The 24,947-nt window shown below is 38.5% G+C and overlaps 1 protein-coding gene across 1 annotated transcript in view; it reads left to right on the top strand.

Annotated features, from left to right (window-relative positions):
• Positions 1–2,745: 2,745 nt before the first annotated feature.
• The window catches only part of LOC139718763 (nitric oxide synthase 1-like), a 41,451-nt gene continuing 19,249 nt past the window's right edge, over positions 2,746–24,947 (top strand). The window contains 14 exon segments of the mRNA XM_071630228.1: positions 2,746–3,144; positions 10,395–10,525; positions 11,075–11,207; positions 11,210–11,239; positions 12,373–12,464; positions 13,219–13,360; positions 13,869–14,008; positions 14,399–14,573; positions 14,681–14,782; positions 14,976–15,170; positions 15,840–15,873; positions 15,976–15,998; positions 17,226–17,429; positions 19,258–19,362. Coding sequence (XP_071486329.1) covers positions 2,746–3,144; positions 10,395–10,525; positions 11,075–11,207; positions 11,210–11,239; positions 12,373–12,464; positions 13,219–13,360; positions 13,869–14,008; positions 14,399–14,573; positions 14,681–14,782; positions 14,976–15,170; positions 15,840–15,873; positions 15,976–15,998; positions 17,226–17,429; positions 19,258–19,362 — 1,905 coding nt within the window.

The raw sequence follows: 24,947 nt of genomic DNA, 5'->3' as shown, positions 1-24,947 counted from the left end.
CTCTGTATTCACCTATATTTCTAAGGGAAATGTGTGTCCATACATTACTAAAAACTACATTGGCCTATATACTTTGAAGTCAAATTTGTGTTGAAAGTATACGACGGATGCAACTTTTTCATGCAATTTACTATTCGAAAATGATATCTTTCTTTCAATGGCCGTTTATCATGCCTTTGTTTACAAATTTTGCTGTAACTTGAGAATGCTTCAATATATTCTTCACATAAGTGGTACACAATGCAGAGGGAAGGACATGCTTATTGAGCTTTTTGAAATTATGGGCTTTAGTTTTTGAGTTATTGACAGCTGAACCCTGATTGGATAATACTGGTTGCCTTGGCAACAGAAGAAAACTTTTTTCTTTACAATAATCAATATATTTTTTTAATTGGATCTATAAAATATAAAAAGAAATCAAAGTTTGCAGCAGTAGGAGGCATTTGGGGGTTACCAATCACCTGTAGGCATCTGGTTACCATGGTAACCAAATACAATATCATAACTTACAATGAATTCCACTGTATTGCTGACATCTTTAGCAACGTGTACATATGTGACCCTGCACCTCAAAACAAACAAAAAGTCGCCAGACATGAATTTTTAGTTAAGACCATATTCTGAAAGAGCAGATTTTAAGCTTTAAAATGATGTATGACTCAAATCAAATGGACTCTCCTAACCTATCTAAATATTGGAAAGAAAGCGCAAACTCAGGAAAAGTGTGAACTGAGAAAAGAGGCTCTGAAGTACAGTGTCTATTCAAGCGCTTAATCTCTACCAAACCGTGCTGGCTGTGCGATGAATGGGACAAAAAACAGGAAGTAAACCACCAGAGTAACAACAATGAAGGGATTATCAGATTAAACTGAAATTAAGTATGCCTCATTAACACATTCTGTCCATAATTAACGGCAACTTTCAAAGCATTAGCACTATCCTTTCAAAAGTTATTAGAGTTGAAAGTGAAGAGTGTGGACAAGGTTTCTCAGAAATGAAAATGGGATCCCAAAGACACACCTAATCACACTATTCTACCAAAAATGTTCGAGATAAACTGCTAAAAAAACACACTTTCCCTCCCGTTTTATGATACCAAATTTTAGCATAATGTAAAAGAAGACCCGCTCTTTCAGAAAATATGAAAAAGTCAAGTTCGGCTAGGTTGACCCATTTCACTGATTTTCAGTCCTCACGCAAAATCAGTGTGTGCGACTTTATGTTCGTTTTGAGGTGCACGGTCACATATATAGTTTTATGCAGTTTTGATGAATTCTTCATGAAATAAATGCAAAAACTGTGATAAGTTTGTCATTTACAGTGCCCCAATAGCGACAAGCGTCACCGACCATGGTCTTATTTCTAGTCGTTTTTATTTCGTCTTTATTTCACTGAGTTGCAGCTTGTGTATTGTGCAGAAGCCCGCAGTATTGCGCTAAGCCGAGTGAGGGCACATACCCAGTGATTGCGATTCGGGCGTCGCAATTACTGGGTATGCGCTCTCACTCGGCTTGCTTCAACTCGGAGAAATAAAGACGAAATAAAAACGGCTAGAAACTACACTACACCAACCCCAGCTTGGCGTGAAAAGTTAGTTTGCAGGCAATACCCTTGTTTGTCGAAGAAAAAGTATGTGTGCGCTAAGACTACTACACGCACCACTGGCACTGGCGCCTGTAGCAGTGTTAGAGGTGCGTGTAATAGTCTTGGCGTGCGCAGACCCTTTTACGTTTATTCCAACAAATAATGATGAAAAGTGGCCAGTAAAATTCTACTGACACCACAATTTGGAACCACATACTACCTGGGGATGTTCATGGAGGTCCCATCTACCACCCTGTCTGGTCAAACCTTTTCTGCGGGTTGGGTTGAACGAACTCCTTAAGAATAACTTAGATGTCACATGCGTACAACAATATAAGGAAAATATAAAGAGAATTTCACAAAATTCCATCTTTTGAAAAAAGTACACATTCCCCTGACTCCTTACCGACAAATGTTATGGGTAATATCATTCCCCCTGCCTTTAGAAAGAGGCAAGTCAAGTGCTCTTTTATTATGCGAAAAAAATAAAAATATGTTGAATTTTCTTTTACATTTTCTTTATACTGTTGTACGCATATGACTCACAAGCTGAAGTAGTCTCCTCATCCAGCGGTTCCAACACAAAAATTTAAAAAATTCATAACTTTTGCATCGATTGTCCGATTTTCCTCAAACTTTCACTGATGTGTTCTACTGATATTGTTGCATTTTCTCAATCCTTATGTTTATGAAGGTGAACTTGTCCTTTAATTAAGCCTCTTACAGGAATTAGCGCCTTGACTATAGCAAACATTGTTCCTACACTACGTCATGACTTGCTGGTGCCAGATTTTTAGCCCCATTTATGCCACGCCCCGGCAGTTAACCTATGAAACAATTATTGAAACATGAAATTTCCTAATCATCTAGTGAATTGCTTTGTGTAGTTCAGAGAAAACAATGCGGAGATAGCCCATCATGCGTGATGAACTAGTTGCAATCTCAAACAATAACGGCAACATTCATGCCTTAATAAACATCATGTATGACAACGATGATAACAGCACGAGCAGAAAGAAGCACACCCTTTGTCGGAAAGGAGGGTCGCAGTGATCGTTTTAACGAGCTTGGATTTTGAGAGAGACTCCACATGAGCTGCAAGGAGATTGAGGAGTACATCACTGATCTAGGGAACTATCTACCAGCGAAATAAGACTCGACATGGAGAAACAGTGTTCAACAGATGACGTCACAATAATAAGGGATGAAGGCAAAGAGGAATATTATTCCACCAGTGACAAGGTTACAGGGAAGGGCATCCAATTAGCCCTGGTCAACAGAGAAGCAACCACTTACCATGGTTACGGGGATGGACACAGCCGGACAGTCCCGTCCATCTCAGAGTCGACGTCCATTCAACCCGATCCCCTTCCCTCCGTACAGTTGGGAGAAAGTTCCGTGAAGACGAGTGTCCAGCAAAATGGACAGTCGCCTGTGCGGTCAAGCAAATGTCCAGGCAACCGGCATATTACGTGTCCCTTGACTCGACGGTACATTCCTTTGAAAAACATGGTCGATAGGAGTCGAATTCATGATACATTGCACCAGAAAGTTTGCCAAGTAAGTTGCAACACATCTTTCATAACGACAGGTCAATTTCACTCGAAGTGCTCCCCCATTTCATTATGTGAAAGAAGGGTTCAAGAGTTTCATTTCAATAAAAAATTACAAACACAATGTGCTTTACATTATCGCGCATTTTAACGAATCCGTGATATAGGGTTGTAACTACAATATGCATGGAAAGTAAATGAAGCGACTGTTATCATCATATCTCCAAACAGATTACCTTATAAAATCGTAAAATACTGCTCGGAACGTATCCCACTGAATATATGCAGTAAATGCAATATTTTCAATTCAGTTCAAATTTATTGCCGTTATCAACATGAAATAAAGTTTGAATTAAATTAAATTTAACAAAAGTGATAACAGAAGTAAGACATATTAAAATTATGCATTTGTCGGTTCATGTTATTGATCAAATAATATGATTATGTAGTGTTACTTCGTCACTATATCTTCGTGGTAAACATGGCTGAATAGTGTCCGTATACCATGTTTTTCTACGTTTATATTTTCTTCTACTTTACAAGTACTGTTTATGAATGCTTAAAGGGATCGTATAGTTTTGGTCGAGACTTAACTTCAGGTTTTTATCATTTTTGGTGAGATAGTGAGAAACCTCTTATGAAATATGAAAGAGCATATAATTCCATGAGGATATCAACGCTTGTTTGATGAAAATTGATTTTGAAATGGCTGAGATGTCCAAAACAGAGTGATCCTAATAAAGTGTGGGACGATCGTTTTGCTTTACTTTGTTTTTGGATGTTTCCGCTATTCCAAACCCGATTTTCACCAAATAAACTTTTAATTCCTCTTAAAGTAGTATGCTCTGTACTCTTTCGTAAGTGTTTTCTTGGTATCTCGCAAAAAAAAATTAAAGCCCAATTTTCATCCCCACCAATACTGTACCATCCCTTTAATATCATTATAACATCAATATATCTACATTATGTCATTATAGCTATCTCAATTGCTTAGCGGAACAAGTAATTTTTATCAAATTTGGATATTCTATATCTTACATTATTTTTTTTTTCTCTCGAGTGATCTACGATGTACAAGCTTTGCTTCTTAGTGGATCAATCTTTTAATTGCTACGGACGTCTCAAGGTGAATGTGTGGGTCGGAATGTATTGAATAGCACCATCCGTAATAACGGATCAACATGCTGTCTTTTGAAGAGAAACAATGTTTGCTTCACACCAGATGATAACAAAAAGACAACAGATAATCATCTGCTCATAATAAATCTAACAGATGCATTCACAAACATTTCAAGAGGCATTTTTGGTGAGTTACAGTCTATTTGACACACCAATCTAATGTGGAAAACAGAGATCCAGGTCGTTGCCACAACGGACGTCTCACGGTGAATGTGTGGGTCGGAATGTATTGCACCATCCGTAATAACGGATCAACATGCTGTCTTTTGAAGAGAAACAATGTTTGCTTCACACCAGATGATAACAAAAAAACAAGAGATAATCATCTGCTCATAATAAATCTAACAGATGCATTCACAAACATTTCAAGAGGCATGTTTGGTGAGTTACAGTCTATTAAACACACCAATCTAAGGTGGAAAACAGAGATGCAGGTCGTTGCCACAACGGACGTCTCACGGTAAATGTGTGGGTCGGAATGTATTGCACCATCCGTAATAACGGATCAACATGCTGTCTTTTGAAGAGAAACAATGTTTGCTTCACACCAGATGATAACAAAAAGACAACAAATAATCATCTGCTCATAATGAATCTAACAGATGCATTCACAAACATTTCAAGAGGCATGTTTGGTGAGTTACAGTCTATTAAACATACTAATCTAATGTGGAAAACAGAACGAAGGCCACATGCAATACAGCCTCACATTTTCAGAGAACTCTAAAAATACATATCATTATACAGCAGGGGCCGCGGAACCGGGGGGGGGGGGCCCCCCCCCCCCCCCACACACACACACACACTTTTGTATCGTAAGAAAAAAAAAGAAAAAGAAAGGGGAAAAATCGGAGAAAATCACACTACCCGAATTTCTCACAAAAAGTGTGCTTCAGATCGCTTTATCTTGATTTTAAAAACGCAAAAGCTCCGTCGAGTGGGAGGGGGCATCCCCCTCCCACACCCTCTCCCTCTACCTCATTAGACTTTGTACATACACACAGATGATGCACACGCGGAATAAGAGCTAAATGCCGTGATTTTGCTATTAACAATTTTCTGAAAAAAAAGTACAAATTATTTCCATAAATATTTTTTTTTTTTGGAGGGGGGCCGGGGGAGCTAGAAAAAAATCCAAGTATTGCACCAAAAGTTTGTACCAGATCTCTGAATTTCAGGTCTGAAAATGTAAAATCACCTTCGTGTGGAAGGAGAAATATCCCCTTTCAGTGGCGGATCCAGAGGGGGGGAGGGCGCAACCGGCGCACGCCCCCCCCCCCCCCTCCCTTATTTTTCTTGAAAAACAAAAGAAATAAAACGAAAAAGTGAAATGAAACCGGAAGTGGCACCAGAAATATTAGTCACGCCCCCCCCCCCCCCCCCCTTTACAGAATTCCTGGATCCGCCCCTGCTATTGTATATGTGACACGGCACCACAAAACAAACAAAAAGTCGTCTGACATGAAATCTTAATTAAGAGCATAGTCTGAAAGAGCAGACTTTAAGCTTTAAAATGATGTATAACTCAAATCAAATGGACTTTCCTAACGTGTCTAAATATTGGAAAGAAAGCACACACTCAGGAAAAGTGTGAACTGAGAAAAGAGGTTTTGAAGTACAGCGTCAATTCAAGCGCTTAACCTTTACCAAGCCGTGCTGGCTGTGCGATGAATGGGACAAAAACAGGATCTAAACCACTGGAGTAACAACAATGAAGAGATTATCAGATCAGACTGAAATTGAGCATGCCTTATTAACACACTCTGTCCTTAATCAATGTCAACTTTCAAAGCAGTAGTATTATCCTTTCAAAAGTTATAGGAGTTGAAAATGGAGAATGTGTATAAGGTTTTTAGTCACACTATTCTGCCAAAAACTGTTCGAGATAAACCGCTAGAAAATACACTTTCCTGCCCGTTTTATGATCCCAAATTTAGCATAATGTAGAAGAAGGCTTGCTCTTCCAGACAATATGAAAAAATCAAGATCGGCTTGGTTGACCCATTTCACCTGTTTTCAGTCGTCACACAAAATCAGTGTGTGCAACTTTTTGCTCGTTTTGTGATGCACGGTCACATATACACCCTCGTGAGCATGCCTTTTCTGTTTGATTGCTTAACAGACAACGTTCATTAAACCTGTAACAATAAAAGACGGAAAAAACATGCAACAAATTGCACCATTTACAACATAAAAATGCAAAAAGTTCTCACCGTGGGAGGGGGAACACCCCCCTCCCACACCCTCCCCCCCCCCCCCCCCCCCGTTCCCTCCGCTCGCTCGGGCCCGGTCGCTTCGCTCCCTCGCATAGTAACCACCGCCCTCCCAATATCACAAGATCATTGTCCAGGCTAGGCCGGTGCGTGTAAGCGGAGGGGGGGGGGGTTCAAGTCGATAAAAGACGCAAAAAGATGCATAAAATTGCACCATTTTCAACATCAACATGCAAAAAGTTCGCCCCGTGGGAGGGGGAACATCCCTCTACCTCCGCTCGCTCGGGCTCGGTCGCTTGGCTCCCTCGCATAGTAACCGCCGCCCCTCCCAAGATCAGAAGATCATTATCCAGGCTACGCCGGGGGGGGGGGGGGGGGGAGGGGGAGGTGGGTTTGACCTTGATTCCCCCCCCCCCCCCCTGGCTGCGCAGCCCCCCCCCCCCCCCCCCCAAACTGAAAAACGTTCCGCGGCCCCTGTACAGTACTCTCCGCGTAATCGGGTATCGCTTAAACGGGTACGCCGTTTAATTGGGTAGTAATGTCAAAATCAGTTCCAATACACATTAAAATTACCTGATAATCGGATTGCCTCTCAGGGTAAATATTATGGGTAAATATTTCCTTCTAATCTAATTTCCACCCACATTTTATCGCAGATAGGCTATAACACTTCAAGAAATCATGAATGTCAAAATTTCCACGGCAAACGCGTTCTCTGCTTAATTTGCAAAGAAGACCGATCATTTGGGTAGTGATTAAACGTGAAAACACATGTACCAGTACCGACTTGCCACACGTAAACGAACATTACACATGTAGCTGGCACTCACAATTGCATAGACAGACAGGAGTTGAACACACTTGCGCTCCTCCCTTGCTCCGCAACAACATTCACAATACGAGAAGTTTACAGCGAAAATCGGGCCATGCACCAGCTCATAATCCCCAGTTACTTCTCGAAAAGTTACCGGACCTTCTACGTGACTAGTGCACGCAAAGAGACGTGTTCATTTCGCAAAATGCCTGCGTGTTAGCGAGGAGTCTATAGTCAAACGACAGAGTTTTCTTAAGACATATTTGTCCTTAAGAAGAGTGTAAATTATTGCTCGTCACTGAGCAAGTGTAAAGTATGTATAATGTGCCGTGCAAGCACGCGTGTTTAGCATACATTATAGGTGTTTAGTGCAGTGGACAATGCATGTTCATACACATTGTGTGTGTCAATTGTGAATGAGACGTGTTCTTCTGTTAATCGGGTCCTCCGCTTAATCGGGTAAGAAACGCTCTCCCTGAGCCTACCCGATTATGCGGAGAGTACTGTATTTAGTCACGATGGAGAGAGACAATTGGAAACAGCAACATTGCAAGACTGATGAATATGAGTTGCATATGAATGGAATTGAATTGAACGGAATTGAATTGAATTTATTCACATATTTCACAACAAACCAAATATAGCACATATCACTGGGCAAAAAAAAATATCAAAATCATCAGAATTACAATTTAAAACATAAAAGAAAAAGTATTGCTACGAAACTAATCGAAATTATATCAGGGTGAATCGACAAGAAAAGAAAATCTGTGAGTAAATTATGAAACCAAAGTCTATAGGTCTGTTACGAATAAAAGCGTGCAATATGTAACCTAATACTGTACCTCCTAAAACCAATGCTCGTTACTATACTTGTTGGTTCGTAAGGTTGAATGTTATATACATATGTTCATATATGGAAGACAAATTTAGCCATGAGAATAAAGATGCTCAAATGTTTGCTAATATTTATGATAAGCAAAAATAATTAAAATCGGAAAGATTTGAAAACGCCTCTCTATAACTCGTAGGATCAAGAAAAAGAATTTTGGGCCAGAATAAAGTCAAACAGAATTTCATTTGAGTTTTGGTTTCTCTGGGACGACAAAACCTTAACATGGAGCTGTTGATTTATGTACTACGTGATGTGAAGGTATGAAAATTGTCTGGATTTCCGCTTTAAGTACTTTATTCAAGACACACCATAATACATACTTATTTATGAATATATGAAAGTATACAGCAGTTGTAGAATGTTAGCAGGAAAAATATCTTCCAGTGTGTAGAGAATTCCAGTGTTTGTTGCAAGTAATTTACATAAAATAAATTGATTTTGGGATTTCCGTGAGGGATTATCATCAATTCATAAAACTTCAAAATCTAAGAAGATTTTTTCTGATTACTGTTAGGAAACACCATTGGAAATATTCAGAGACAGCTTATTAGCATGTATCCAATGTAAGTAACAAAAAATTGTTTTCTGATAGAAAAATAGCTCTTGAACCAGTCCAAGCCCTTTGCATGGAATTATTATGAGACGGTTTACATAACAAAACATCGTTGTCAAATAAAAATTATAGCAACAAGGGCAGAATTGATCATCGATCGCTTGGATATCCATAGAAGTCAGTGAAGCATGAGTGGTGAAATGTTTCTTCCTGAAACCAAATTGTGAATTTAGAAAAAGCGTTTTTTTTTTTTATTAAAAATTCGAAGTTAGAAAAAGCTTTTTTTAATTAAAAATTCGAAGTGCATTTACAAACACACTTTTCTTTAAAGTATTGTAGATGTAAATATTGAGAGTTACATTAGACGATGATTAAGGTCTGCCTAACCTTACTTTTAATTTCCCTTTTGAAATGTAATAATAACTTTAGCGATTTTCAAATCATCTTGAACGATGTCTTGTAATAAGGTCATATCTATAAAGGAGAAATAATTTTCTTAACAGTGTGCTTTAATAGAAAATCTGTTTTCTGCCAACACAAGAACATTGTTCGCACAGGCGTGACGTCTTTATTCTTAAAACAGTAAACAGTATACAATATTATAGTATGACCAGCTACGCACCCTCATAAAAAAAAAACATGGAAAATGTCTGCTTTTTAGACATCTGATTCAGTATCGTTGATGTCGTCGCTAATAGAGGGGTGTTATTTACTTTTGTTTAGGCATTCTACTTCACAAAATAGGTTCTCAAAATTGAGTAGACTGTGTAATAATACAACTGAATCTGACAAAGGTTATTTCTTGACGAAATTGTCATTTAGTCGGCGAAATACCCGAATTCGCGATGAAGGAGGAGATCGTATGAAGCCCCATACTTACCTACACGAGCTTATGCTGTATCTTATCCTCGAAGTGAAGGACCACCGTCTGAACGTATATATTATCATCTGTTTCACTATCAAAGTTCCCATTCTCTTTGCACGCCAATAGACACTAAAATTACTTCCTGATTTGTAACATGGATATGTGTGATGAAAGAAGGAGTGGTGTGCAATAACCTTGTCACCTTGTTATTTATGTTCAGTCTCAAAACAATCTAAAATACTGGTATTTTAGAGGCGGCGTCTCTAATTAAAGCTGTCTGACAGATCTACCGTACTATTTCTACTGACTTGTTGCAATGTTGCAGGTCTGACATGTCCGCGAAGACGTTTCGTGATGAAATTGCTCGGTTTGGGTTTCAAAAAGTATTATACTTTAACGTTATTTCAATACGCGTTTTCTCGAAACTTATTTTTCCCTCAATGCCACTCGAGAGAACTGTTCGTGTTGAGAGCGACGAAATGATGACTTTCAGCTGAAGGTAACGTGGAACATTCTTTGTGTTCTGCCATCAGGTTTTCAAATGTAGGTTTGGGGAGTTTTAAAACAAATTATTAGTAATCACATTTCGTTTGGGAATTTCTTATTTGTTTCGATTTTAGACTCTGAAGATGGAATTTTTTTGTACGTCGCGCCTCCCACACAGTTTATCAGTAATGTTATTATGGTCCATTATTGTAATTGTCCTTTAAAGGCTGCTGAAATATATTCCTATCACAGAATGGGCCGTGTACGGAGCAGAGGTGCATGGGATCTATTGTGTTCCCTCCACGCAAAAGGGACCGGACTAAAGAGGAACTCTTTCTTCACGCCGAGGACTTCGTCAATCAGTTCTACGCTCACATTAAAAGGTAACTCTACGTTTCTACGGTATTTCTTGATAGTTTCATTACTCAATAGTAAGTGTGCCTATTATACATAAAAAAACACTCAAGCATATTCTGTAAAATACCACAGAACGACCAAACTGATAACGTTGATACCCACCGAAGTTTGCTAAAAATTCACAGATTGTATGCGTAAGAATACAGGTTAGACCCTGTTGCTGAGGAGCGGATAAATATAAGTCACTTCCACTTCGTAATACTTCTCCATGCCAAAAAAATAAAAAAACAAGAAGAATGAGATCATTGCTGTTCTTGTCAAGTTACGTTGTAGATTAAAAGAAAAGGATGTAGTTGTAAGTTTATGGCACGGAGCGCGATTTTTTTTTCTTTTTTGAGATATCATTTTGAACACAAACCGATGGGAGAGCTTAAACATCACTCAACCTCCACTGACCTCTGTTGACAAGATATCACATAGAGCAATTAATCAACGTAGTGTTAGTGTTGCAACTGATTGACAAATTGCCCAACATCGACGTAAAAAAGTAGTGTTAGTGTATTTTGCTGATCCAGGTCAGGTAGCAAGCTACACAATGAGAGACTTGCAGACGTTGTCGAGTCGATTGAGAAGACGGGAACCTACGAGTTGACGGAGGCCGAGCTCACTTTTGGAGCCAAGACGGCTTGGAGAAACGCATCTCGCTGTATATTGGCCGCATTCAATGGAATCACCTTCAGGTTCTTCAAATTCACTTAAGTCTATATAAGAAAATAGATAAATGAACAGATAAATTGCATACATGAGACGTTAATGTAAAATTGCATGTTTTGTTGGTTAAGCCTGTCTACGTGGTCGGTCATGGGAAATACGCTAACAGTTCTTGAGTGCATGTGGCTTTAATAGACAGTTATGAATTCATAGAATCTGTGGAAAAGTGATAGTCGTTCCTTTTTTTCACATAATTTTTTTTTTCAGTTATTCTTGTCGCTATGGAAAATTCCTCATTTACAGAGTATATCCCTACGTGTCTCATTATGTAGAGTTAAAACATTTAACGGACCATGCAATCAAAGAATAGCCACATTCCTTTACGATTTTCGTTCGGCCGTTTATTATGTAAAGGTTATGTGATTAAAAACAACAGCAAACCAACTAATGCCTGATAATGAATAGTTTAGTTTTTGTAAAAATTAAGACGAAATAATGTGTGCCTATGAAAGGAAAAGAAATTTACAAAATATAGTCAGTTCAACAAAATGTGCGAACAACTCTTGGAGATGATAAAACCTACCCTCCCTCGAAGAAGTGCGTATAGGTTGAGATTCACTTAGTTTAAAAGCAAAAACATGCTGAGCACAAAAGGAATTATCTGATATTTATATCGACAGAGACCGAACGCAACATATCACTTATAGATGAATTAAAGCTCATAGTATAACTTAAGGCACAAAAAATGAGAGTACTGAGATTGAAATAGAAATGAACATTGATTAGAGGCAAACATTGAGAAGTCATAATAAATGTATATGCTGAAATAGAATTATTGCTAATCAAGAGATTGGTCATTTTATTCCATAAGCTTTGTCCGTCTTGGACTACGTAACACAACAATATCGCAATTTCAGAGCCTAGGCATTTATTCCAAATTCAACATGTCACTGCCTGCGACCAGGGACAGCCTGGTGGAAGTGTCACTGTCCCGGCCGGAATTGTAGATGATAGTCTCGATTCCTGCTGGCTTCTTTTTTCGACAAGTTTGTTACAATATCGATCAACGGTTGCGATTTTAGAATATATATTTGTAGAGAGGGAGACGAATGATCAAAGTCTTTTGTAGCATAATCATTGTTACTTTTGCTTTCTTGCCAAGGTGTTTGACGCACGAAAAGCGATTTCGTCGAGTGACATGTTTGATGCTCTCTGCAGCCATTTGAATTATGCGACGAATAAAGGGAACATAAGGTAAGTATAGGCCTGGGGAGGCATTTCATGCAGTGTTTTGTCCGACAAGTTTGTCGGACGAATTTGCCCTCAGCTAATCAGATGCAAGGATTTCAGTAGCTTGTAACCGCTTGTCAGAAAAACAACAACATCCCATTAAAATGCTTCATGAAATGCCCCCTGGAAGGTACAAATGAAAAATTGTACCCACCCTTGCCCACCTTCATTCCCACAATACATTCATTGACACAACAATCACGAGGTGTACTTACCCCCAAGTACATGCAGTAGCATTACAAACATGCCGAGAGCTAGGCATCCACTAACGGCATAGTATACAATCGACTCAATTACCATTGCAAAATCCTCTTTTATTTAACTTCCAGAGGGTTCTAGGGAGACTCTTATCATGATCTTGGCATAGTCTCACTGGTATCTAAATGATGAATAAAATCAGTAGATGTTAGGACTGATAATATGTAATCATCATGTGTTTAATCAGTTAATAAATGACCTCGATATCGTTGCCCAGTCGGATTCTTTTCATTTCTCCTATTTTATTCCATTTTACTTATTTTCATATCTGATAAAAAGCATTTACAAAGAATACAAGAACTAACTATACATAGAACATTGAAACAATACAGGAAAATGTATTACTTGTATAATTTGACAAGAGACAAAACACAACATGGACATTTTTCACGTGACCAAATAGCTTCAAGTGTGATACTTTATCAACAACAGATATTTTACTCAATTCTATGTGCTTCAGGTCAGCGATCACGATCTTCCCCCATCGTAAAGGTCACAGGGGTGACTTCCGGGTGTGGAACAGCCAGCTGATTAGCTACGCAGGGTATAGACAGAAAGATGGATCCATCGTAGGAGACCCTGCAGGAGTAGAATTCACACAGGTATGTGGGATCCCATTTTATTAGGAACACAGCTTTGTTTTAATTCGACTTGGGATATCTCAGCCCGTTCAATACCGATTTTAATTCCCTCTAGCAATAATTTGTTTGCCCTTTAACATTTCATATAAGTCGTTTCTAATTGTCTCTAAAAAGTTAAAACCTGAATCACCAACTCTAACAGATGCTATACCAACCCTTTAAAGAGGACTCCAGATGATTTTCATGATTCCACATCGTGCAGTGTGCATAATCGATAGTGACATGTTTAAATCTGTGAAATTTATTGTAGTCCTTGAGCAGATAAGATACTAAATACTCTGGAGAAAAAAAAAAGTTGCACTGAACATGGATGATGACGTAGGAGGCTCACATATTCCATTAATGTAGCACTGTTATTCACTACCATTCCACTTGCTTAGCAACTTTACCAGTGTAGAATTGATGGATTTTAAAAAGGGCTTCAATGACTTCAATAAACCGATGATTTTATATCTGGCGACTGATACAGGTGTGTGAAAGGCTAGGATGGAAAGGGAAAGGGGGTCCTTTCGAAGTCCTCCCACTCGTACTACAAGCCGATGGCGGGGAGCCAGAGATGTTCGATATACCGTCTGAGCTCCTACTCCAAGTGTCGCTTGAACATCCAAAGTGAGTGGTATTACAACAAGGATGAAGGGGTTAATTCCATTGTTTTTGTTTTGTTTTTTTGTACGTGTACGTGTGGGTGTTTTGTGTATACCGTTGTAAAAGGATGGGGCGGGAAAAGCACATGCATTGACATATGAATCACCTAATATCCTCGTAGGGTGTTCAACAAATTATTTCGTTTAATTTCATTGTACTTCCTTGGAAATAGAATGTAAGATTACCTATTGTAATGTCTGTCTAAGTAACATTTGTATGACTATTATTTATGATTGTATAAAGTGCATCAAAGGAATCGAGCTTTGATTATATACAGAGGCGCGACAAACGACATTAAAGTCAAACAACCCTTTGAGCTAACAAGCATAACATTTCTTTGTTCCCCATGTGCAGGTACCCATTGTTCAAGGAGCTGGGGCTAAAGTGGTACGCCGTACCAGCCGTCTCCAACATGATGCTCGACCTCGGTGGTCTGGAGTTCACCGCCTGTCCCTTCAACGGCTGGTACATGGGCACAGAGATCGGCGCCAGGGACCTGTGCGACAAGAACAGACTGAATATGCTGGAGGTATAGAAGACTTTTTTTTCATGCACTTTACATTACAAATAATTGTGAAAGCCTCTAAATAATGCCTTTGATCTTGATCTTTGACCTCTGCTTATGTCTATAAACAGAAGGTGGGACGAAGCATGGGTCTGGATACCAGTACGAACTCGACTCTCTGGAGGGACCAGGCTCTTGTTGAGACCAATGTGGCCGTGCTCCATAGCTTCCAGGTTAGTGTTTGTCTCAAAGAAGTTTAAGGATGGTATCACTTCCCTGAGCGAATTATTAAACAGGAAACAATCCAAAATAAGGGTCTTAAACATAAAAATCATAGTTGTTAGTAGGTATCTGAAGCCTATTCTGGGGTTGTGAGAGAGAAATTAATCTTTCTACCTTAAAATTGTGATTTTCTGTGCTTCTAAGAAAATGAACGTGACCATAATTGACCACCACTCGGCGTCGGAGTCGTTCATGAAGCACATGGAGAACGAACAGAGGCTTCGTGGCGGTTGTCCAGCGGACTGGGTGTGGATCGTCCCCCCGATGTCCGGCGGCATTACCCCGGTCTTCCATCAAGAAATGCTAAACTACGAGTTGAAACCATCTTTCGAGTACCAGGTTTGTGCTGCAAGGAACCTCCTCGCATACTGTCTACGGTATAACCTATCAACAGCGATTTTTAAAGGGGAACGATCAGCAGCTAAAATATATTTATTTTCTGTTTTACGATTTGTGTGTGTGTTTTGTTTTAATCTATATTTTGTTTTGGGGGTGGGGTGGGGCGGGAATACTTAATATCTTAAAGAACAACTCAAGCGAGTGTCGAGAGAAGACGTCATCGCTACTTAAAATGTTTCCTACTAAACATCTATTATCATGTTGAATCGAACTGAAAATAAAGGGCCTACGAGACACAATATATTCTATAATTAGTTTTTGTGAAACTATGCGAAACGTTAACATTCCGTGACTTGTTCATTCTTTGTCTAGGTTTGTGCAGAACGTGTACCATTCACTCTGTATGTCTTTCTGTCTGTCTGCCGGATTTAGCGGTATCTATTAATCCTTTGGGTTTTTGAGTGCAAAATTGCAGACACCGTCCAAAGTCCCCGTATGGCACAGGAAGGGTTCAGGTCAACTTGACTATGCTGTGGCATTGTACTACATAATCGACATAAAGTAAATCTCTGGCTGTTGTGAGAAGCATGTTACCAGGAAGGGCAATACATCAATCAAAATGTGCTACATTTCCACTGCATCTGTTGTTTCTGTACCACTCGTTCCCAGGATGAGCCGTGGAAGAGCGGAGCGTGGAGGGCAGGTAGAGCTGCCACAAACAGACAACACCTCTCCTCCTTCAAGAGCGTTGGAAGGTGAGGACACAACCATTTCAAGTCATGGTGCGTGTGTGTGTGTGTGAGAGAGAGAGAGAGAGAGAGAAAGAGAGTGCGTGAATGTGTGTGTGCGTGTGTGGGTATGTGTCTTTCAATTTCTTTTACATACAATATAACGCGCAGGGTGGCCCAAAACTTGAAATTTGAGCCTGGTGCAAGGTCTGAATCTGAGAATATTGCAGAAATTGTATGTGCGCGGAGCGCACATCACGAGAACGTAGGAGTAAGCAATATTTCACAGCATATCTCTCTTTGTGCTGCTTACATTCAATGTTCTCTCTTATGTTTTGCACACAAATACTGTATCTAAATACAAGGTAGTTTGATGTTTCTTATGCTTTCCACACATGTTCTTCACATCTTTGAATACATTTTATTTCAAGCTTGTTGCAAATTCTTGAGGATGTTGCAAAACATGGTGCTGGCTTTTGAGGATGTTTCACAAGATTTGAGGATGTTGCACAGGAATTTCAGCATGTTGCAGCGAAGTGCTGAAACCCCTCGTGTACCACCCTGAACGCGCATCGCTACTATTTCCTTTCATTCATACTATAAAACGGTACACCTGATACCAATGACACTGATGATAACGAAGAAGTCTTGTCAATCTGTCTGTCTTGTTTAGGTCAATGTACATCAAGAAGAAGTGTTTCCTCAAATGTTTCGTGATTTGATTCTTATTGTTGCATTCAGATAATGTTATGAAATAATGAACAGATGATAATGAGAATGTTTGGAATTTTTATGTCTTGTGCGTGTCAAAATAGAGTCTGTGGAGCAGACATCAACAAGAGAGATTCTTAAAAAGGTTTAACGGCTCGACTCACACCATTGCTTTCAGACAATGTTGTTGTTATGAAGTTTACCTATTCAGTCCATATTCATTGTGTAAGGGTAATTACCGAGTCTATTGAGGCAAGAATCCTGCGCTCCGCAAATAATCTTTAGCTCGGTCTGCGGGGTATGTTCTAGCACTGTATGCTCTAGCATGGTTTGAATGTTTTGAGTCTGAATAACATGGCCTTCGTTCGTGCCGTTAATTCATGGTGTCCTTCTGTTGGTCTATTCTTTGTTTTCAAAGAAAAGGAAAATAAGATATGCCCAGCGGTGATACTCACCGTTGTACCCATACACGCTTAATGGACTGATTCACTTTAATGTCAGGGTTATTTGTATTTGTATTTGTGACTGTATATATATATGTATATGTAATGAATGTATGATATTTGTATTTTTAACCCTTGTGGACCCTTTTGAAAGCCAGCATTTTCCTGACGAGGATGTTCCACCCTACGAGTGGAAAATATTGAACTGAAATGAATTGAATATTTGTTACAGGGCAGTGATATTTGTTACAAGATTGATGGGTAAAGCCCTGGCCAAGCGAGTCAAGGCAACCATTCTGTACGCCACAGAGACAGGCAACTCGGAGAGGTTTGCTAGGATGTTATGCGAGATGTTCAACCACGCATTTAATGCAAAGGTGAATGATGACTTTGATAACATTATTTCGATTCAGCTCGATTCAATTTTGTAATATATCTAAAAATACATCGGAATGAAGAGACTGGGATCTATGTTATTCTGATAGCACAATACAGAGGGTGTAGATCAATTATAGACATTTTTTCACAAATTGCCTAATAAGATTATCGGGTTTTCTTTACATAGTTGTAGAAGGACCAACTAAAAAGTAATGAAGCATACGACAATATTCCCTAACTACTCCACGCTTCTCTCATTATGATAGTACATCTCCAAAGCATAATGTAATATGTGACCGTGTATCACAAAACAAACAAAGTTGCACCCCTTGATTTTACGTGAGGACTAAAAAAAAAAGTGAAAGGGGTCAACCAAATAGGTGAGTTTTTCATATTTTCTGAAAGAGCTACCCTTCTTCTACATTATTCTAAAGTTAGGGATCATGAAATGAATGGAAAAATGCATTTCCAGCAGTCTTTCTACAACCCTTTTTTTTGTAGAGTAGGTAGTTTTTTTTTTTTTTTTTGCAGAGATCAGGTGTGTCTTAGACGCCCCTTTTTATTTCTTGATAACCCTTGCACACTCTTTATTTTCAGGTCTAGTAACTTTTGAAGGGATTACGTTACTGCTTTGAAAGTTGGTATTAGTCATAAACAGAATGTGTTAATGGAGCAGTTTAATTTCAGCCTAATCTGAAAATCTCTTCATTGTTGTTGCTCCAGTGGTTTACACCCTGTTTTGTCCCATTCATAGCACAGCTACCACGGTTTGATGAAGATTAAGCTCTTGAATAGATCTTGTATTTCAGAGCCTCTTTTCTCGGTTTCACACTTTTCCAAACTGTGTGCTTTCTTTCCAATATTTAGATGGGTTAGGAGAGTCCATTTCAATTGAGTTATACATCATTTTAAAACTCAGAGTCTGTTCTTTCGGAATCTGCCCTTAACTAAAAATCTGTGTCTAGCGACTTTTTGTTGGTTTTGTGACGCAGGGTCACATATATTTGCTTTTGTTTGTGCCCATAGCGTTTTTGTGTTCTGTATTCTCATAAAAGAGCAATACCACAATACCTTTTTTATTGTGGTTTTCCCGAGACGCATATTTTGCTATTGTTTTCGTGTTGAGGAGCATAATTTATTGTATAATTTGATTTCATTGGGACTGTATTGACAACCAGACTGATGTTCGATGATTTATGAGTTGGCATCGTATACTCCTATCCCAGATGAATCCTCCAATATTAAAGGAAAAATCTTTCCTGGTATTATCAAATATCAAAGAAGTAGATCAATTATTATTTTTTGGGGAAAAGTTAGAAATCTTTTGAAGTTTAGAAAATATAAAAAATTGGCAACTCTGTGAGACGTAGTTGCTAAGCAGTTCCCCCTTCTCGTTGGACGAAGAAATTTTCCAATCTTGTTTTCTCTAATATTTGGGCAGAGACAGTTCTTAACCTTCGATGAGGGCATGTAGAAGCATCATTTTTTTTCATATAACAAGAACAGGTATAAAAAAAAGGTTTTAGGGACAAGAAGGAGATTGGTAAGTTACTGTGGACAAAGAGAATGGAAAGTTGTTCAACTACTGTACATCACACAGAATTGCCAATTCACCTTGCTTTCTAAACTTCAACAGTTAACCATAATTATTTCTCTTAGTCTGTGAGGTTATCCCCAAAGTTTCCATTATCTACTTCTCTGATTTTTCTGTTTTCATACAAAGCAACATAGCACCGTAGCAAGTTGCGGTCGTAGTTTCTCTTGTTACTTTAACTAGTCTACGATGAAGTCACTTTTTTTCCAAATTGCCTCAAACAATGTCAAAAGGTGGTGTGCATGGAGAACTACGACGTAGAAAACATTGAGAGCGAATCTCTCCTGTTGGTTGTCACAAGTACCTTTGGCAATGGGGATCCACCGGAGAACGGGGAGGTAAGCACTTCAATCTCACCTCGTTCGATAACAAGAAATATAGCAAAGACAGTAAGGATCCAGCTGACATACCGTGGTTCGGTGCCTTCCATCTCCAACTGGCACTGCGGGAAGTCCAATTGGAGCAAGCAGTCCTACAATGAATTCTTATTTAACTGCACTCCACTGTAAACATACCAAAAGCCAGTCTGCGCTTATGGCTTGAATATTGTGGGCGCACCACTCTTCATTAGGTGATCCGAGTATCCTCTCGGATCACCTTCTGTATCTGTACGGATTCTTTGTTCTTCTTCTTCTTTATTTCTCCTCAAAAGTTGTGCAGAGGTTAGCTCAGAAGGTCCGCTGCCTGTCAATTTCAAAATTATATCATGTATGCATCATGTCCCAAAGACGGCAAATCTAATGTATCATTGTGATCAGTCGACCGTGACGTCACTATGACGTCATTATATGAAAACACATTCTCAATCATATCTCATTAATGAAATAGAATTTTTCAATGAAATTTACGTCACATATATTTAAAGTTATGCGCATTCTACTCATGTTCTCAAAATTCATATTTTCTCTTAAAACGTGCGCGTACGCGCGCGTTGAAATATTTGTATGCTCCAATCGAGCTCAAAATTTTTTTGCACACGTTTCAGACCATTTGGAGCATTTTTTGAAAAATTGAAAAAATCGGACGGACGCGTACGCGCGCGCGCATATACGCACGCACAGCTCATATGCAATTGAAATTTCCAGTTTTTTCACTTTGATCGCATGTCTGAAATGTCAAGGAATATTTATACCACGTTTCAAGTCAATCCGACTCAATATGACGTCATACGGGGCCGTCAAAGTTGAAATTCCGCGCGCGCGTCAATGGCGATATACAGTGCAACTATGCCAAAAAACTGCCAATTTTAAATCCGATTTAACTCGTCAGGATGGACGGTGACCCCCCATTTTCTTTACATATATTGAAAGCTGATGAGTTGTACATGTCATTTCATGGGTAGGCAATGCTGACAAAATGATTAAAAGATATCAAATTTCTTAATAAATTAAAAAAAGTAAATTTTCAAAATGACGTCATCAAATTACAAGTTTACTCGAGCGTATCTCACTTATCCTCTGCCAATTTTCTCCCATATTTCAGTATGTTGTAGCTTATGAAATGTTCTTTCATTAATGTAAAAACAACATTTTGATTGGATGACGTCATCGCCTCGTAAAAATGGATTGAATGTATCCTTGTAGAATTTGACCAGTTTACGTGTTATCTCTATGGGAGAGCAGTTTTTCTGGCAGTGAAAATTGACATGACTCTCTTTTTCGAGAACTAGCTCACTTTTGCTTCGGTGAATTTTTCCCAGATTTTAGTATGTTGTAGCTGAGACTTTGGGCTATCGTAAGTGTGCCCTTCATTTTTTCATACGACGTCGGCATCACGTCGAAAAACTTGGTTGAAAATGGCACGTGGCTTCGATGCAGCGTCATTTTGCTTAATACACAGGGCCTACGGAGCATGAAATAGGTCATTGCATAGCGCATCCGACTCGTAATCCTAAGGTCCCTGGTTCGAGGCTCACCCCTGCCAATATTTTTTTTTCATTTTTTTAAACACTTTTTTTCTTCTTTTTCTTTAGTTAGTCTTAATCTCCCTTCCTAACTTTATCTTTTTCTGATTTTTTTATGCTTCTCCTTCAAATTTCTATAAAATAACATATTTTTTTCTTTATTTTTCTTTCTTTCTACTACTTTCTGTGCAATAGATGAACAACAACAATGGCTATCAATCCCATATTTTGCACATGTTTAGTTCATGTCACGTACATTATTTCATAAAATAACATCTACTTGATCAGACACCATCTTGGGTATGTAAATTAGGGTCAAAGGTCATAAATGTTTCATCCTGTATCTTGGTGAATACATGTCCTATCTTTCCCATATTTTGCACACACAAAGACCATGTAACAAGGATCATTTCACAAAATAACCACTTTTTGCTCAGACGCCATCTTGGGTGTGCAAAGTGAGGTCAAAGGTCATATGTACTTCTTTCTGTATTTTCGTTATGACGTGTTATCTCTATGGGAGGGATTTTTTTTTTAATGTGAAAATCGACATGCTTTTCTTTATCGAGCACTAGCTCTCACTTACCCTTCGGTGAATTTCTCCCAGATTTTATGTTGTACCTAAGACTTTGCATTTTGCATCTTGGTGAATACCTGTCCTATCTTTGCCATATTTTGCACACGAATATAGACGATGTCGCAAGAATCATTTCACAAAATAACCACTTTTTCCTCAGATGCCATCTTGGGAGTGTAAAGGTGGGTCAAAGGTCATATGTATTCGTTGCTGTATCTTCGTTATTCAGTGTATACAGAATTGGTACCAAAGATGGCAGATGTGACTCCCTTTTCTAAATGAGAATCCAAACCTCACACGGCCAATGTCACTAAACACAGATGAAACTTGTATTGTCATGCCTATTACGATCAGGACTCGAATCATTGATTAAAAAAAAAATCGGATCACCTTAATTTGTCAGTGATGACAAATTACAATCTCTAGTTGTGATTGGTATTCAGACCCTGAGCGAGATACGACACGAACGGCAGAAGAAATATAAAAGTCTCTTTTTTAAAACGTGATCATAAGCATCAACTTACATCAGAATTGTCGTTGTTTTCCAGCATGGTCATTACTTTGTTTGCTATTTGCTCATTCATCACTGTAATTAGGTGATCCGAGTATCCTCTCGGATCACCTATTGTATCTGTACGGATTCTTTCTTTCTTTCTTTCTTTCTTTCTTTCTTTCTTTATTTCTGGACAAAAGTTGTGCAGAGGTTAGCTCAGAAAGTGCATTGCCTATCAATGTCAAACTTATACCATATATGTATCATATCGCAAAGACGGCAGCGCAAGTAAAATCATAGTGATCAGTCAACCGTGACGTCACTATGACGTCATTATATGAAAACACATTTTCAATCATATCTCATTAATGGAATGGAGTTTTTCAATGAAATTCACGTCACATATATTTCAAGTCAGGCGCATTCTACTCATATTCTCAAAATTCATCTATGCCTTAAAACGTGCGCGTACGCGCGCGTTGAAATATTTGTATGCTCAAATCGAGCTCAAATTTTTTTTGCACACGTTTCAGACCATTTGGAGCATTTTTTGAAAAATTGAAAAAATCGGACGGACGCGTACGCGCGCGCATATATACGCACGCACAGCTCAAATGCAACAGAAATTTCCCGTTTTTTCACACGCATCGCATGTCTGAAATGCCAAGGTATATTTCTATCAAATTTCAAGTCAATCCGACTCAATATGACGTCATACGGGCCCGTCAAAGTTGAAATTCCGCGCGCGCGTCAATGGCGATATACAGTGCAACTATGCCAAAAAACCGCCAAATTTAAATCTGATTTTACTCGTCAGGATGAACGGTGACCCCCCATTTTCTTTACATATTTTAAAAGCTGGTGAGTTGTACATGTCATTTCATGGGTTGGCGATACTGAAAAAATGATGAAAAGATATCAAATTTCTTAATAAAGTAAAAAAAGTAAATTTTCAAAATGACGTCATCAAATTTCAAATTCACTCGAGCGTATCTCACTTAAATTTCGCCAATTTTCACCCAGATTTCAGTATGTTGTAGCTTATGAAATGTTCTTTCATTAATGTAAAAACAACATTTTGATTGGATAACGTCATCACCTCGTAAAAATGGATTGAAAGTATCCTTGTAAAATTTGACCAGTTTACGTGTTATCTCTATGGGAGAGCAGTTTTTCTGGCAGTGAAAATTGACATTACTATCTTTTTCGAGCACTAGCTCACTTATGCTTCGGTGAATTTTCCCCAGATTTTAGTATGTTATAGCTGAGACTTTGGGCTATCGTAAGTGTGCCCTCCATTTTTTCATATGACGTCGGCATCACGTCAAAAAACTTGGTTGAAAATGGCACGTAGTTTCGATGCAGCGTCATTTTGCTTAATACACAGGGCCTATGGAGCATGAAATAGGTCATTGCATAGCGCATCCGACTCGTAATCCTAAGGTCCCTGGTTCGAAGCTCACTCCTGCCAATATTTTTTTTTATATTTTTTAAACACTTTTTTCTTCTTTTTCTTTAGTTCGTCTCAATCTCCTTTCCTAGCTTCATCTTTCTCTGATTTTTTTATGCTTCTCCTTTAAATTTCTATAAAATAATATAATTTTTCTTTATTTTTCTTTCTTTCTACTACTTTCTGTGCAATAGATGAACAACAACAATGACTATCAGCCCCATACTTAGCACATGTTTAGTTCATGTCACGTACATTATTTCATAAAATAACAACTACTTGATCGGACACCATCTTGGGTATGTAAATTAGGGTCAAAGGTCATAAATGTTTCATCCTGTATCTTGGCGAATACATATCCTATCTTTCCAATATTTTGCACGCGCAAAGACCATGTTACAAGGATCAGTTCACAAAATAACCACTTTTTGTTCAGATGTCATCTTGTCTGTGTAAATTGGGGTCAAAGGTCATATGTACCTTTTTCTCTATATGACGTGTTATCTCTATGGAAGGGAATTTTTCTAGATGCGAAAATTGACATGATTGTCTTTATCGAGCACTAGCTCACTTACCCTTCTGTGAATTCCTCCCAGATTTTAATATGTTGTAGCTGAGACTTTGCGCTATTGCTAGTGTGCCTTTTGTTCTTCATACGAAGACGAAATCATGTCAAAAAACGTGGTTGAAATAAGCTTATCTTTGATGTATTGAATTTTACAAAATAACCACTTATTGCTCAGATGCCATCTTGTCTGTGCAAAGTGGGGTCAAAGGTCATATGTACTTCTTTCTGTATCTTCATTATGACGTGTTATCTCTACGGGAGGGAATTTTTCTAGATGTGAAAATTGACACTATTGTCTTTATTGAGCACTAGCTCACTGACCCTTTGGTGCGTTTCTCCCAGATTCTAATATGTTGTAGCTGAGACTTTGCGCTATCGTTATGTGCCCTTCGTTTATTCATACGACATCGAAATCACGTCATAAAACTTTGCTAGAATTAAAGCTTAGCTTCGATGTATTTTTTTTCATATTTCTTTCTTTTTGCAACTTTCTTTGTAATAACCCAAGAAAGACATTCCCTATTACCCCCATATTTTGCACATGTTTAGTTCATGTCACATACATTATTTCATAAAATAACAACTACTTCATCGGACACCATCTTGGGTATGTAAAAAAAAACGTGGTTGAAATAAGCTTATCTTTAATGTATTGAATTTCACAACATAACCATTTTTTGCTCAGATGCCATCTTGTCTGTGCAAAGTGGGGTCAAAGGTCATATGTACTTCTTTCTGTATCTTCGTAATGACGTGTTATCTCTATGGGAGGGAATTTTTCTAGATGTGAAAATTGACATGATTGTCTTTATTGAGCACTAGCTCACTGACCCTTCGGTGAGTTTCTCCTAGATTTTAATATGTTGTAGCTGAGACTTTGCGCTATCGTTATGTGCCCTTCGTTTACTCATACGACATCGAAATCACGTCAT

The sequence above is a fragment of the Diadema antillarum genome, unplaced genomic scaffold, assembly GCF_040938485.1.
Source record: "Diadema antillarum isolate AM-2024a unplaced genomic scaffold, OU_Dant_1.0 scf00000099, whole genome shotgun sequence".
Classification (NCBI taxonomy): domain Eukaryota; kingdom Metazoa; phylum Echinodermata; class Echinoidea; order Diadematoida; family Diadematidae; genus Diadema; species Diadema antillarum.
This window is presented reverse-complemented; position numbering and strand designations above follow the sequence as displayed.